This window comes from Diuraphis noxia, unplaced genomic scaffold (assembly GCF_037042655.1).
Source record: "Diuraphis noxia isolate RWA-SAM2 unplaced genomic scaffold, SU_Dnox_SAM2 contig0002, whole genome shotgun sequence".
NCBI lineage: Eukaryota > Metazoa > Arthropoda > Insecta > Hemiptera > Aphididae > Diuraphis > Diuraphis noxia.
The window spans coordinates 33,388,887-33,407,536 of NW_028301712.1; the positions used below are offsets into that span (position 1 = coordinate 33,388,887).

Here is an 18,650-nt window from a genome sequence, read left to right on the forward strand (position 1 = left end):
TTGTATTTTAAAAAATCTTAGCAAAACTTCAAAAATAAAATAATTATATTATATTATACATTTCATACATCAATAAATTATGTAATTGTAAATGAATTGAATTTTAGAAATATTTAAATGAATTTCGTTGTTTCATCCGGTTTATCATTAGTTTTAAATTTACTAGGACACCAAACTCTTGCAATATTGGCATATTTATCAGTAGATAAGTATATTGATTTATTATGGTAGAAAGCATTATAGTCTGGTCTAGTTGAATATCTTTTACCTGCGTATTAACCCATGTGTAACTAACGCAATTATGATTCACTCATCCCATTTAATTACTCTATAAATCGTTTATAAAGATTATTTTAAACTAAGAGTTTTAATTTCCGACTAAAAATATTTTGCACGTTTATATAAGTAGCATATAACATGCTATTATTACACAGAAAAACACCAGTACCTATTGTTTACATAATTTATTCAAAGAACTGACATATTGTTAAATTATTAGTGTCATAGAATCATTTAATATATTTGATTACCCATAATCATATAATACTAGGTGGTAGCTTATAATTTGAATATATGATTATGTTCATCGTCATCAGTAATCGGACCTGGTATATATATGTAATAACATTTTTATCTATCAAATCATAAAAAATTGTTACTAAACTTTTTATACTGAATTCATACTATCTATATTGATATTAATTGTATTATGTATTTTACATCAAATCTCAGTCATCATGCTTATAATATTAGCACATAATTATGTACATAATTACTCTGGTTAAAATACCTAAGTATTATAATATGGAATTCGTAATATTTTATAAGATCTTGAAAATTTTGAAAAACTAGTTATTTATTTATTCGTATGACTTAATAATGAGCGCACTAACAAAAATGTTTCATGTTAAGGTTAAATTAAACTATTACTATTACTATTATAAATGTATAACTAATATTCTAAGGTACCATAGCAAGCAAAACATAACAAATATCACGTGAAGTATCACAGATTTAAGTTTAGATGTCTACATCCAAGGCCTCTAACCATGCTACTGCATCAGGGGTCACTTTGATGAAATCCTCCAGGTCACCATCGTATCTTCTCAATTGGCAATCCAGGATTAGGTGCTGCATTGATTGTATATTTGCACCACAGTCGTATCCCGGACTCTCTCTGAACTTTCATTTGTACTTGAGTTCGTTGCATATGCCTGGGCGTATTCTGTTGAGTCAGTAGTGGGTAAATTAAAGGAGGAGGCGTGCGGTGGCAGGGGGAAATAGAGCTGGGTAGCATCTACCGGATGTATCGACCCGGGATCACGCTAAGTGCATGTATAATCGAATAAATTATTAATGCGATAACTATATTGCACTTCCTTACTACTCCACTACTTAGGTATATTATATAATGATACTCGTGATCAATTATTTGCTTTAAGTGTGATAAATATAACTATTCACTTACTTTATGTGAATCAGAATGTGTAATACGTAGACCCTCACTGGATTGACTACGTCTTTGATTGTATGAGTCGATACACGTTATTTATACCTTTTGATTATTTTACAATATCCTATAACAATTAAGTGTACATTTTCTTTATAATACACTATTGATTCCTACTAATCGAGTTAAGTACCATCTATATTCGTATTTCACATGGACAGGAAAAGATTTGGTGTCTAGCGGATTACTGTGAGATTCAACTGCACATGCATGTGTCTAAGTTTGCTTATATAGTTGTAGTTAAGTTCCAGATGAGGAAAGAGCCGGGCAAGAGAATATCCTATCCACTCCTTAGCTCTAAAAGAACGTAACTGCAAGTATACTTTGATAATTCACAGTTTAATAAACAATGAAATACCAAGCAGCGCCTACCTTATATTCTTAGTATGTAAGCATTTTGTCTCGCTTATATAGTTGTAGTTAAGTTCCAGACGAGGAGGAAGCCGGGCCAAGAGAATATCCTGTCCGCTCCTTATCTCTAAGAATGTAACTACAAATATACTTTGATAATTCAAAGTTCAATAAACAATTAAATACCAAGCAGCGCCTATCTTATATTCTAAGCATGTGAAATAAAATACATATTCATTGGCTGGAATGGATTGTTGGGGGAACAATAGATTATAATTATTAGAATCATTATAGGATCACATGGGTAACACAGTAAATAAGAGAATTACATTTGATTGACATTGTCTGTGCATAGCGCTTATATAGTGAATCGATTGTCTTAACCCCACTCAATTGTTATTATGTAACCTTAGAATGTATTGTTCATGTCTGCTGCGAAAAATGGTTGTGCGCATGTTAGTTATATCGAGTTGAGTTTTCGCACATTGTTGTTGGTTTTTTCGCAATATTTTAACAAGAGGTTGTTCTGTTACGACATGTGGTCATGTGGGTTATTGTCTTTTTCTTTTTTGTATAATATTTTAGTGCTTAAGTGGCGTTCTTTTGTCGAATGTGTGTTGTGCGCATGTATGTATAATATGCTGTATTTTGCACGTTGTATTGGGTTTTTGCAATATTTTATAAAAATAAGTGTTCTGATGGATCACGTGTTCTTACGTGCAAATGTTATTTTTCGTTTGCATAATATTTTGCATTGATATTTGTTTGAGTGAATTTTTATACTACGTACGCGTGTATTTTGTCTCGTAGCTATATGTAGGTAGGTACTTATTGTTTTTCCGAATTTGGTATTTTAAAGTTATGATTTTTGTAAGTCTTTTATAGTTTTATATCTGGTACATATATGTAATTGTTGTGTATCATTTTTGATGCTGTCTTCTTTCGATTAGCATTATGACATATTGGTGCTATGTTTGTTTTTTTTTTTGTTTTTAAGTTTTAGTAAGAGTATTTTGATACTTGTGTCAAAGTTTTAATTGAATATTGAGTTTGTACACGTGAGTTAGTATTACTATATACGTTAGTTTTTTGATGCGATGGAATTTTGGTTGCGTAATATTGTCTTATCTCGTTATTTTTCGAATGTGATCTTTGCTTGAGAGGTGATGTCTGGGAATGTTGGTTATGAAATATTATTTTGTATTGCGTAGTAAATTTAAATTGCGTTGTAATTCTAACTCCTAAGTATGGTCATATTATGTATATTCATTTTGTAATTTTATTCAAAATATAATATGGTGTATAATTCACATATTACAAGTCTAGCCCAAATTTTTCTGGAGAGGTCCATCCCTAAGACTGGAGTACGTTTGTTATCTACTTGGATGCCTCCGGGTCTCTCTCTCAGTCATTCAGCCTGCCACTCAGTGATGATTTGAGCTCTTAACAATAACAGTTTTCGTATTTTAAGCCTCGGGTTAAAAATTCCGTTCTCATGTATGTTCTCTTACTCCTGATGTTTGTCAATTTTGTGCTTTTCTTTTAGCGCGGTGTTTTGTCTCCTTATGTGGTTGGGGGGGGGAAATCTATGTTGGACAGATAAGGTAGCCATTGTTTGTTTGCGCTCATAACTCAAAGCCTCCATTTCTGGAAAAATTGTTCCAGTCTTAATAGGTCTGTTGTCAGGGTCTCTCGATATTTTCTAGCTTATTGACCTGTGCTTACAATGCAGATGTTGTCTGAAATAAATAAATACTTTTAACTAAAATCTCTTTGATAAGTCGTATTTATTTGTAATAATTATAATATATTCCTATATTATATGTATAGTATGAAATTTATAGTGTATGCATTTCATAAAGTATAGTAAGAATATTTGGATAAGTATACACGATATTATTTATATTATGAGTAATGTGTGATGAATATAATATTATTGGATTTAAAATTCGTCTTTGATCGTTTTTCGTTTAGTGTAGGTATATAAATATATTTATCGTTGAATACAAATTTGAAAAAATATTATAGTGGTCCAATTGAGGTACAAGTAAAATCTACAGGAAGTAAATAATATATAGTGAAACCAGGGTCCTTGATTTTTATTTTTTTGTCATTTTCTCAGCCCTTATAGAAATTACTTCGAAAATTATTTTTTAAGTAGGTACCAAATGACATTTTTGTAATAAAAATTTATAACATAAAACTTTTTAAGTAGTCCTGTCATAAAATACTGGTACATAAAAACACCACGTGATTTTAAAACCAATACTTAAAATTTTAAAAGCTATTTAGGTATTATAATCTACATACGCATTTAATTTTTTTTCTTCAAACTTCAATAAAAGATTTTTCATGTTAAAAACCTTTAAAATTTAATACAAGATTCTTTATAGCTTTTCGTTGAAGAAATTGAAAAATATTAAAAATTCAAAGGTAAGTGTACCTACTAATAAAAAATAAATTATATACTTTGAAATAGAGTTGGCTAGATTTTCCATTCAAAACCGTTTTTCATAACTAGACTGATTTATCATTGAATTAAAATTTAACACATCTTGTAGTTACCGACCCAGTGATGAGGTTTACTTGAAACCTAGTTACTGCAGAATTACAATCTCAGTTATAACTTTAACTATAAAAGTTTACTGCATTCTTATGAAGTGTTTCGTCAAAAAAAAAAATCATTGCTGAACCCCGAATTTTTGGTGAATATAAAAAAATTGATATGAATTTTTATTGAAAAATGTCGGTTTAATGTTAATTAAATGGAAAATTTTTTTAAAAAATGTGTATATATTTTGTTTATGCGATTGAAAACTAAAAGATACGAATAGTTGTGTACTTGTGTGTGTTAGACAAAACGTTTTTAGAGTCAAAATCATTATCGGTACATACTGTAGTTATTTTTAGGCACAAGTTATCTTGGTGCTTTATTCATTATTTTCACACATATATTGCTTTGTTATTGAAACAGATTGTGTACAAAACATGAAAGTAAAAGAATAAAGTAAACGAAAATCATGTGGCATTTCCGAGTTCACACAAATCAGAATACACCAATATTCTTTAGAAGCTACGTAAGCCCAGTTTAATGAAAGAAAAATCCTAAGAAGATAATAAATTATTATAATAAACACAAATTGAGCTCAATTTATAAACCTATTGGTAGTGTACAATTTTTATATTTACTTTATCAAACGCATTTATGAAAAGTTTTATGAAAAGTTTCCATGTTTAATTTGCTAAAGTAAAAAAAATGAAATGTTGAAAAGTATTTAAACTGATACTTATTAGATATATATATGTTTTGAAAACAGTACCTAGATAGTGTAGTTTAATCAAAAGTTTAATCTAGTGAAAATACTTTAAATTGATCTATCTATATATTTATAAATGTTTTAATGAAAAAACAATGTTTAAAAAGTGAAATATACTTCAAGAGTTGGGTAATCATTGAATCAAAAAAATGTTTTTAAACAGATGTCAATTTACTTAAAACCGAAAAACAATTTTAATGTTTTCATAATATATTCTTACTGGTTTTTCAACTACTCCTTAAGCATATTCAGAAATTTATGCCCTAACCAATTATACAGATCAAGTAACGGGAAAAGTTTTATAAATTAGGTATGTTACCTAGGCCTCTTTCACTTTCATATGAGGAATGAGGATCCTACTTCACATTATAATATTATAATAGTCCTTATCCATATTACCTATAAGCCACTAGGAACTTCACAAAATTAAAAATTGTATTCGTTTTGTTTATAACGTAAGAAATGATTAATGAACAAGAATTTAAAATTATAATAATTACATTAAATCGTTGTAAAATATAGGTTACATTATTCGACATATTATAAAAATCTAATATAAATTATATTTTATATTTTAAAGTTTATAGTTAAGTTAGCCGTTGAGTATTGTAGTACATAGTTAGGTTACAAATGAAAATAAAACCTTTGAAAACCACTTCACAAGGGATGTCACTACAATTTTAAAATCAATAGCTCGGTACCCTCATATTTCAATAAAAATATGTAGTAACGTCAAAGACAGCTACATCGCATGATTGATATTGCCCACGCGCGTTTAATGCAGTTTATTCAAAAACTTCATGTTACATCACCAAGAAAATGTACAACACTAGAATTATATCGAAAAAATAATAAATGGAATATTATGATTAGTTTTATAATTAGTAATATTATCGTCACAAGTGTCCAAAATATAAATATTAAATATATATATATATATTTTAGATTCTGAGCGGAATTAAAAATACTTCGATTTTCGACTTGAGTACTTCGTTAGATCAGAAAGTGAATCTAGTTGGTACTTTGGGAGGAGGGTCAAAAGTCAAAAATTCTTGATATTTTTCTAAATAATCGGGATAAACAAACTAAAAATTAAGGGGAAAACAGGAAATTTTACGCACACTCAATTTTCGACAAAATCGATTTTGGTTTTTGATGTAACTTTAAAACAAATGACTATAGATACATGAAATTTTCACCGAATATTTATATGAGTATAGTTTATCCACCAAGCAATTTTCGACTTAAGTTGAACTATTCATAGGCATATGCAATTTTCGATCATTATTAGTTTTTTTTTAAATTAATACCAATACAAATTTATTGGTATTAAGAAAAGCTTGAAAATTTAATACACGATTTCTACCATATTGTTACCATAGCAGTTAAAAAATAAAATAAATTAATAGTCACAATTTTTTTTATAAGCATTCAAAGTTGGAATTTTGACAAAATACGTAAAAATCACGAAAATTCGCAAATTATTTTAAGCTAGAAATTCATAAAAATTTTATTTTTAAATCTAAGATTTGAAAATTTAATATAAGATTCCTTACAAGTTTGTCAATCTTAATCACAAAAAAAAAATGTCCACCGGAAATTCAAATTTAATTTTTATGAGCATTTGAAACTTAAATTTTTACAACTTAGGATTTTCACAAGATATCACATTTAGTGATTTTCTTATTTTGGTGTAACTCTAAAAAAAATGACTGCAGATACTTGAAATTTTCACTGAATGTTTATATAGGCATTCTATATATTTTATAAAATTTTCAAAATATTTTGATTTGTTTTGAGCTGTTTACTTACATTTTAATTTTTCAACTTTTTTAGTTTTTTATTTTCTATAAATATCGATAAACATTTATTTGTTGGGTAGAAAAGCTTAAAAATTTAATAAAAGGCTTCTAACACATTGTAACAATAGCAGTTATAAAATATTAAATATACATAGGCACGATTTTATTTTTATAAGCATTTGAAGTTCAAATTTTGACTAAACACGTAAAAATTACGGCAATGTTCAAATTATCTTAGATATAAATTCATAAAATTTTTTCCTATTATATCTAAGATTTGAAAAATAAATACAAGGCTTTTAACATATTTTTACAATAGCAGTTGAAAAATAATAGAAATACATAGTCACAATTTTTTTTTACAAGCAATCAAATTTTAATTTTGTCAACATACGTAAAAATTACGAAAATTTGCAATTTTAAGCTAGAAATTCATAAAAATATTTTCTTTTATATCCAAGATTTGAAAATTTAATACAAGGCTTCTAAAATATTTTTACAATAGCAGTTGAAAAATAAAAGAAATTATAGGCACAATTTTTTTTTACAAGCGTTCAAATTTTGAATTTTGACAACATACGTAAAAATCACGAAAATTCGCAAATTATTTTAAGCTAGAAAATTCATAAAAGTTTTTCTTTTTTAATCTAAGATTTAAAAATTTTTAATAATCTATTATATATATCCTAGACAGATAAACCGTCTTCGATCAGAATCGTTTTTCGTATACAATGATGTAATATCCTTGGATTCAAATTTAATTCCATCCATTACAGTAACCCACTTCTTGTAACCTACTGTACAGCAGAGCGACGTCCACTTTCCCGCTTTTTTTTTAATTTAAATAAATAAATCTCAGAGTCTATGGCCATTGGTGTACAAGGAGTTATTTAAGGTTAACAATTTTTAAGGATACAACATTTACATATTGTATAAATAAGAACAAATTATAAACTATTTATAAAATTGGTTTTAATTAAAAAGGTTATCATGTGACATATTGTATCTGGATTTCTGGATGGAAAACTTCCGACATGATATTTGATACGCCAGCTTCTCGTTTGTCCATTTCATAGAAACAGCATTAATGTATTTGATTGATAGAAGTGTACCCCAACTGGCACATATGAGTAAAATAATATAATATATTATCATATCCTGTGAAGTGCAAAATTATCGTTTAATTATCCCAAAGTTAAAAACAAATGATGTATTTAAAAAGAAATATTTAAATAAAAAGTGTTAAAAATCAATCCATTTTGTTGAAAAATATCAAACAACTTACTAGATTTGAAGAACTTCATTGAAACTTTCATCGTTACTTTTTAATCAATTAAACTGTACAAACACCAATTGTCAAAATACTACATCTCGTATGTATGGTAATTGGTTATATATAACCATAATGTAATATAATATAAATTATAATATAATGGATAAATCATTACCTATGTAAGAAATAATGTAACACAAATCACAATAAAATATGTTTGCAGCCAGCCGATTGCAATGACGTGTTTGAAGAGTCTCCACATGCCTATTGTATTATCTACTCAAGAAATGATTGGGACAGCTTCAAACAAGCCGAAGAATGGCTGCAAGCTTTGTGGAAAGCAGATGTAGTCAGAAATAAAGCTGTGATATTAGTCGGTAACAAAAACGATATCGTAAGACCAAACATCGTGCCATCAGGAGGTATAGTAATATTTTACATTAATAAAAATTCTAAATAATTATATATATATATATATATACAATAAATATTTCGTTTTATATTTTTATTCTATCGATTTATTTATTTTTTTATTGAACTTAAAAACATCAACAATAAAGGTTATTAGTTTTTTGTTTATTACATAATGAATGAACTAAAATTATACAATTATAATGGTATTAATTTTGTGTGATTTCCACCAACATTAGTATTATGGTTATTGGTTATCGTTAGCGAAAGGTTTAAATTTTATTGCATAGGTCGGTTTTTCTTAGGAAAGCTAACATATCTGCGATGTTTTCGATGCCTGGTCAGCTGGTCCTAATGCTTCATTCATGTTGGTTGGAATGTTGAATTCGCTGAGTTCGTTGGAATATTGGTAGCACCCTGTTATTATATGTTTTACTGTTAGGGTAACCCCACAGACTGTGCATTGAGGGGGCTCGTCTTGGGCCATAAGGAACTTTTGAGCTAGCCTTGTGTGTCCTATTCGGAGACGATTGATCATAATTTTTTCTCTCCTGCTGAGATTCGGGCCTTGATAGTTTAAAATTGTATTTTTTATTTCCCTGAGTTTAGTCAGTATTGTATCGACCGTGCTATCGATTTATTATGTAAGGTAGTATGTGACATATGTATGCTAAAGGACCATTATTTTTATTTATTTATTTTCACTCACACAATAATATTTACCGTTTCAGAGACTGTATTGAATGTCGATATAAATAAACAGTTTCTAACTGCCAATTAGTCTCATATTGGGATATCACAAGTGCACTAACTATATAATTACAAAGCAAATCAATAACAACAATATTGTAGCCCTTTTATTGCATCACATAAAATATTGAAGTTTACAGGATTTAGGTTGTATTTATGTAAATAAAAATGAATCAAACAACTAGATTACTTATCTAAATCTAGACGTCCAAAAATGCATACAAAATTAGTAATTAGTCTAAATTATAATAATAATTACCGTAGGTATAAAACTTTACATTTTTATCTAATCAAATATATCAGTTCTAGTATAAATTTCAAATTTCATTTCAGAATATATAAAGAAAATCAAGTTTCGTAAACGATAAACATTTTAGTACGATGACAAATCCCCTATTGGATTTAATATGATTTCGTGTAATGTTACAATAATATTGTTTAAACTACTGTTTTTGAACAGATCATGCTGATCTAACATAATAATATGTTACTAATTCAAGAAGAAATTAAAATGTACCTACTTATATTAATAAACAAACTGACAATATACTTGTGATGTCCGTCCAAATCCGCATATTCCCTCTAATATTAAGTTAGTATTAATAATCACATGAGTACATGACCCATGACGATCGCCGCTTTTATATTTACAATATTACAATGACCCTCATCGGTGACTCGTTGTGTTTTTTACTAAAAAAAAAGACCACGTTTTGATAATTAAATAACTAATTCAAATATCTGTTCACTACAAATGTTTTTTTAGTTGGAAAACAAATGGCCACTCGGTATGACTGCAAGTTCATAGAGACGTCGGTAATAATCAACTACAATGTGGACGAATTACTGGTTGGCATACTTACGCAGATACGATTGAAGTTGGACCAACCACCGGAACATGGAGTGACCAGATCTTCATCGATGCGGAAACGTTCCAAGTCACCATTGGGAAACTGCGGACCAACGTTCAAAAAATACAGAGGATCCCGAACTTCTACCAGTCTCCGGGTGAAGGGACTGTTAAGCAAGGTGTGGGCCAGGGATTCCAAGTCGAAGTCGTGCGAAAACTTACACGTGCTCTAATGACGAATTTGGAAAAAATATCTAATAGTTTTTTTATTATTTAGGTACATTTCGTATTTTGCATATCATTATGTTTTGCAAAAAAAAAAATCCTATGAGAAATATTTCCCTACAAACCTTGGCAAAACGATCAATCCCCTATCGGCGTGTAGTATGGGTATATATTATATATATAGTATATATATATATATATAATATATAGTATACAATATGTTTTTCATATCATGTTATCTTTTATATGTTTTTTATTGCTATTACTTTATTTTTCCCTTTGTTATATTAACATGTATAGACTGGCCGAACCAATCAAAGAGAAATTCTCACCCACCCTTATTCCTAGATTTTGGATTTAAGATCATAATAATTACATTTGATCAAAAAAACACGAAATTTATATTTATAGCTTCGCCTATGAAAGCTTAATTTGTGTATAATTATCGATTTTAATCGTCTAATTTATTTTCAAGAACGACTAAATACTAATGTATTCATACAGTACTTGTTAATAAGTTCATAAGAATAGCAGAAACGTACTTTTGTGTAAATATTGGTATAGTTAGAGGACATCAGAAGTCTATGTAAGTCTCATTTTGTCTTTTCGTAGGCAAATCATTTTTGAGCGAAAAACTCTGAAAACGGTTCTGATCATAATTCGATGCTAAATAATTATAAGATTAGTTAAAATATTGATATAACTATAAGTCTTAGAAATAAATTTAATCCAAGTGCAACTACTACAACAACATGTCTGAGAAACAGGAATTATCGATTAACGATAATACTTCAGAGATCGGATAATTAGTAGTTCTCTTGGATACTAGATATAATATTAATTTAAATTTAATACCTACTATAATCATCTAATTTTAAATGGATTTTGAATTATTATTTCGTTTTAAACGTTATACGTTTTTTTATTTGTTGTTTTTACAGTCATTATTCTGACGATAATGATGATGGTTTTAAGGGACCATTACTGTCATAATTATTGCGATCGCGTTCGTAAACATATATTAATTTTATCTTTAATACAATTTTGTTAGAACGCGTATTTTATATTGCCAGCAGAATCGGGGACCACGTAATATTGTTAGATAGTAGTTGTACGCAAATAAACGTTTTATTACGTACAATTGTGTATGAATTAATTTTCAAATTAAGGTAGTTTTTAACTATATAATATATATTTCTTTTCTACTGTTTCCAAATTTACCAAACGTTTTTCACGAGTTTTTACGTTTTCTTGAGTGCGCTCATCTCTCCCTCTCATATTTCTCATCGTCGTTTTCTTCGGTCTTTTACACAGCGAAATTACAAAAAACCTGTCGGCATGCGCAAAAAAAATATTTTATATTAAAGTAATAATAATTTAATAAAGTTTCAAGTGGTTTGGAAATTGTATCGTCTTTGAGTCCAAAATTAAAAATAAATAAATCCGGTCTTGGGAAATCTTTTTTTTGTATCTAAAAATAATTCATTTAAAGTTGCCGCAAGCTAACTCAACCATATAAATATATACGAATAATGCGTATTTTCTTCATTGGCACTAAAAATGTCAATAATAGGTACCTGACCACTTAATAAAATATGTTAATTTTTTCAAATTAATAATAACAACTAAAAAGCACAAACCCATGACTAAAAAATATAAATGTAAAACACTGATACCTACCCACATACTTTTAAACTCCCGTGCTTATATGAAAAATATTTTAATTGCGAATGACATTTGAAAAGCTACTCGGTGTAGAGAACGTAAAATATTTCAAACAAATAACATCCAGTTTAAAATAATATGTACCTATTGTCATAATTATGACATCAATATTCTGCAGGTGGCCACAACTCGCAAGGAAACTAATCTGAAACCCTATCACGTCATGTACTTAAGCTTACACACATTTTTCCATAAGCATAATCCTTTGACTCGTATTCCCTACCATACGTATTAATGGTAAACACTATGAGGCCTAAACACAATATAATATTATGTATGATACACAGTCTAACACTAAAATATTATACCTAATCGATAAATGATTATAGTCACGCCGTAAAAAAATCGTGTTTGGCCTGTATTCTATTTTAAGCACTTGTTGTCTATTTCATTGACAAATTTTGTCAGGCTTACACCTAATCTCGAAAATACGGATTGCCCAGAACCAGGTGTAAGCTGACCAACGTTTTAAACGTTTTTTTTAGACTTAAGTTTAATATTGCGAGTGTATTATAAGTGTATTGTAAGGGTATATTTTTCGTATTGTTTTACGTACGTTTATAGAATTTTCTTTTAATAGCATTTAAGGTTATAAATTATAATATGGTACTTACCTATAACTAATATTGATATAAGCTTAATCTAATCGTTTTCTCCATACAATTCTAATTGTATTTATTTGTATTATTTTTTTTTTTTTTTAATGCATATTATATGCACACGAAAAAGAACAACACGAAGGATAGTATACTTGTATATGCATCCCAAATCTTCCAAAACTGATTCTTCTGTAATTTTTTTCAATCATATCATTATATCATAATAATATATAATATATAATATATAAATATATACACATATCCAAACGTTGTGTATATAATCTACGCCGTTTTTTTGTATTAATACTAGATACATATTATCATTTTAAGTTTGTTACTTTCACACTCACCACTCATCTGAATCACATTTTTAGACCTTAAGCTATTTGACGATCTATCGGTTTGTTACTGTTTTGTTTATTTAGTGATTTTTATATTGATGAACACGACATGGTCGTTCATACAGTTCGGAATATCGGGTATCAAGTAGATTTAGACGCATATGAATTGCAAATAGCTTATATATTTTTTCCTCGTGTATTATTATAATATGACTACAATTATTAATGTGTTAAGTAATAATTTATGATAATTATATCAATTTAATAATCACATTTGTTTTAAATATAATATAATAATAAGTAATAAAAATAATGTTAAGTTGTACATCAAATTGATGCTGTAAAAAAAAAAAATGACAATTGAGCGTAGATTGTAAAATTTTTAATAATTATTGAAATTTTGAATAAGGGTGATAATATTTTTGTTTTTTTCTCTATATTGTACGCATTTACCTATCTACTTAGCAAAATATTTAGTACACATTAAACAAAAATGTCATAGCTTATTGTTACTATGGTTGTATTAAGATTGTATAAATTTTAAACTTTCTCGTAAAATATACGAATAACAAGATTTAAAATAAATGTACTTGTGTAATAGTTTTAGAATGAACACAATTGTAATAAAAATATGTATTGCATAAGTCTAATATTCGGGGGTCAGAAGCAATTAGCTTTAAAATTAAAATTCACCTATATACATTTAACGAACAATATTTTATTTTTTAATAACTCCAATCAGTTTCTCAACCATAATTTTTAATTTTTCAACAACGTGATTTTTTTATACGATTTTTAAATATTAAGATAATAATATATAAATTATTGCATAGGCTATACGTTAAAATATTAAAATTAATTCAAAGTATTTATTTTATTAATTATCATACAGCGTTTCAGTCATAATGAATTAATGATTTACTTACACTGGCTGCTACTACAATTCATAATTTTTTTGTAGCTAAAGTATTACTTGTTTTATTTATAACATACACACCAACCATTTGCACAAATTGTATATTTATTTTTATTGCTTCTGACTTTTTCTATAATTATTAATTTAGAAATAAGATGTGTTGATACAAATATAAGATAATTAAATAATAAGTTGTATTATTATATTAGAAAACAAAATTACATACACGATCAATTATAAGTTCCCAAGTGTTTTGATTTTAATTTTCCAAATGTAAAATGCAAAATTGGTGAAATATTTTATTATCCTGAGGTGGACAGTTTTGTAATACCTATTTAATAATTATTTATAATTAACTATTGAGACGATTTCAATCCATTATTTCGCATTTATTTAATAATTTCTCTACATCAATGTAATATCTTTATAAATATATAATTATAAGTTGTAATATACAATAATTATTGTGTTCAATAACTTACTCAATAAAGGTTTGCGATATCATAAAAAAATTCTTAAAAGTACACCCTACTTTCGTAACTTGTAGAGTACCTAGGTAATAATACTCTACGTCGTACCTATGTATATATGATGACTGATTATAGCTTTATCGACTATAATATAATAGCCATGTAAATGCAAAAACCCGTACTTAATGGTTACCTATTTTTCGCATTTATCAGCGAACTCCAGGGCGGAATTCTTATCGACAACCGCCTTGTCAGCTGTGATTTCATTATCATAAATTAGATGTAAACATATTATTATCATATCAAATTAACATATTATATTCACGTATATATTTTTATACCATCGGAAGAAATAAGATGTACCCAGTGCTCGACTTGGGGAGGACGGAGTACCTCAACTAATTATTCAGAAATTTCAGCGTACCCCTACTTTTATTTTTAAGGGGAACGCATGGGACGCTAAATCATGCCATCATTCTGAATTTTTAATTTTTATCAAAATATACGTGTTAAGCGATAACATATATATAAATAAATAGTTTTTTTTTTTGTTTTGTTTCAATTGTTTTTGAGTTTGTTATATTTTATTTTATAAGTTAAAAATATAATATTTACATAATTTTTTTTTAAATTTCATTATTCATAAATATTTCCTATATGATTTTATGAGGAGTATGAGGAGATGTGGGGGCGTAGCCCCCACGGCTTTGTAACGTTTAACAAGTGGTGGGGACGCTCTTTTTTTAAAAGTTAAAAGAGTCCCTATAATTTTGTCAAATCGAGCACTGGATGTACCTATAACACTATCTATGTGCATAAACATTTTGTTCAACAGATATTTAACAAGACAAGACTGGGTTTATTGAGTGTACTGGGTACATTAGTACAGGATCGAGATTATAAAATAAGATAAAACATCTACATTACATTTCAAATTTACTTGTTTCTAATAGGTAATTAAATGTTTTGATTTTATAATATATTATATCAGATACCCAATGATTGTAGGTAGATAACTTTCTTATTTTGAACATTAAGAGGTTTGTATAATTTAAGAACATTTATCCAAAAATATGTTTTGATCAACAAATAACACGTCATTTGTGTTGATGACTGATTCACCGCTGGTTGTGAGCCAATTATTTATATTTATCGACACATCTATCAGGTGTTAAAATTCAATAATATTATTAATAACTACGAGTAAAGTCTGGTCCAATGCTTCGTCATCGGTTGTCGGATCGTATCCAAATATCCAATATTTGAGATCGACACAGCCCTGAGCTCAGTAAGTGTTCTGGTAGATCATGGTTAGTCTATAAACTAATTTAATAAATATGTAATGTTTGCAAGTTTGTGAGCTTGTTTGTAGAAATTAACTACTGAACCTATTTCAAAAATTACTTCAACAGTATAAAGCTTCATTATTCTTGAGTGACATAGGTGACTTTGTGTCGCGAAAATAAAACTTTAAAATAATGAATTATAGGTAAAATAATAATAAACCATCTGTGGAACCATCTGTTAAATTAAATAAAAACGACAACATTTATATAACTATTTGATACTTTTAAGTTGAGTTATATATTAATTTACGTCCACAATCTATCGTAGGTAGATTACCTATCTGATATCATACTGCTCCCACAATCACAAGCTATAGTCTCACGGGCAACGCCAGAGGGATGGCTATAAATTAAAATATAATATGATTTACACTTAAAAAGACATTGCTTCCACAGGGGGTTATACCCAAAATGTGTTTAACGATCACATTTTTTTCCGGTCAAAGCCGGAGAGGACAACTACGTAGTAAATAATATGATTAGGTACCTGCAACAACAACGGTCAACCAGAATACGATAAAAATAATAATATGACACGCCAGACAACGTTTAGCCGTAAGCCAGTGAACCCGGCTTTACTATAATTTTAGATATGATTATTATCATTGGTCATCACTATATTTTATATTTCATAAATATTGGCATATTATATTGAACATTGAAAAGGCTGTGGTCCATTTGTTTAAGCTTGAGGTTCAGGTAGATAAATAAGCAATAAATGTTTATAAGGTATATTTTCCTAAACACGTATACGATAAAGTAGTGGCATATAAACGGGTAGAGGGTAAGTTATATACTTGTATAATATAATATAATATATGAGTAAATATAGCGTATAACCAGAGACCAGACTTCACCCGAGAAAAAAATTAACAAATCAACTACCTACCTATACGCTGAATGATGATAGGCATTACCTATATAGCCTATAGGTAGGTATATCCTATACGAGTATCTTGTTTTAAAATTTATCTGATGGTCACAGATAAATTGGAATTGGTGTACTTGTATCTACCTTGTGGATCACTTTGTACAATAATTCAACGGTGATGGGCGATGGGCGATAGGTGGTTGGTTTAACGTCTTGGAATAAAATATAAATCGAAAGTGGTTGAAACAACTCTGAACTTTATTGATAGGTATCTCAAAAAATAATTGGAATATATTATATCTTAAATATCGATCGAGTATTGTTGACTGTTTGAGTATAAACTATAAAGCTACAAATACATTCAACTATTATAATATGTTATAATTTCTTTTTTTCGAAGCCATAAAGCAGTGGTTCCCAACCTCTCCTATTCTACGACCCCCTTTGTAGATTTTCGAAAATCTCGCGCCCCCTCCTATAAATTGTAAAAAATCGATCGCCTTTTTTGGTGTACTTTACATATTATAAACTATCTATATTCTATATTCTATACAATATTCGGAATAAGACAAGAATTATTAAACAAATAAAGTGACATAAAACGATTAAATTACACGCTGCGGCACAAACATTTATAGTCTTAATCGGTTATCCGTTATTGATACTCGATTATCAGATCAAGATTTCCGGTCAAATATTTATTTTTTCTAAGTTTTAAAATAAAAATTGTACTTCGTAATAACTGCTTGCGCCTCCTCAGCAATGTGTACACACCCCCCAGTTTGGGAACCAGTGCCATAAAGGGACGATTTATATGTATACCTATTGCATTGTATTTACCTCATCTGCCAGAGTAACATGTATTGTCTAGAAACCGTTTATATAAAACAAAAAAGTAACTAATTTCTTCAATTAGGTATAATCCATGAGATGTAAACAAGGCAACCGCATTAATCAGTAGTAAAATGTTTTAATTTTTATCGTAAATTTCAAAAGCTTTGAGTAAGGACCTCTTCTGGGTAACTTTTCTATTTTTTTTTCGTAAAACCTAAAATTATAAAATTTATGTTGTTCGGTGTTCGGTGTAACGAGAGATTTCACAGTTGATATTTTGATAATATTATGGCATTATGTTGAGCCTATACTAGCTAACATCACACTATGCTATGTCCAGATATTTTTTTTTTAAATGGCCCGACAATTGACAAAAATGTTTTATTTGTCATTTAGGGCTTAGGCTGTAATACATAACATTTATTTAAGGCCCTCGCACTCACAATTCCCCCGGAAATGTCATTGTATAGGTTAGGTATAGATGTAGATATATATTTTTGCGATCAACAAATCCATTCTACCAATGAACTCAGTTATAGGTACGCCTTAATAGTACGCAACACACAATTCTACCGATGTGAATTTAGGAAATAATGTAGAGGCATAAACAGCATTATTTTGAAGTTTGACTATAAAAATCGAAACATTTTTTTTGTTTTGTTTATGAATGGCCAATTGACATTAATTGCATTTATAGATTATAAAAATGTAAAGTGGAAATAATTTATTGGTATGAATTAGTATATGTATATACATATTTTTTATACATAAATGATAAGCATATATTATGACATTACTCAGGATACTTCAGAAAGTAATTTTAATTACTTTCGATTAATATTTTATGCTAATAAGTGCTATCTATTTCTTATTGGATATAGATCATGATATTGGTTAGACACATATACATTTTCCTTCTACTCTAGGATAAGTAACATATTGTGGAGATAAAAATTAAGTAGGTAATAGAAAAAAAAATCCTTCAAAGTAAAATTAGTTCACAAAGTGAGGTACACAGAAGCCAATTTCCTCGTAAACTGAGGTCCACTAAGACCATGA

The 18,650-nt window shown here is 28.3% G+C and overlaps 1 protein-coding gene across 1 annotated transcript in view; it reads left to right on the forward strand.

Moving 5' to 3' along the window:
• The window catches only part of LOC107165281 (uncharacterized), a 253,096-nt gene extending 238,786 nt beyond the window's left edge, over positions 1-14,310 (forward strand). The window contains exons 10-11 of the mRNA XM_089220731.1: positions 8,477-8,675; positions 10,181-14,310. Of these exons, the coding sequence (XP_089076857.1) occupies positions 8,477-8,675; positions 10,181-10,497 (516 nt within the window). The 3' untranslated portion in view covers positions 10,498-14,310. The remainder of the gene's footprint in view (positions 1-8,476; positions 8,676-10,180) is intronic.
• Positions 14,311-18,650: the final 4,340 nt, after the last annotated feature.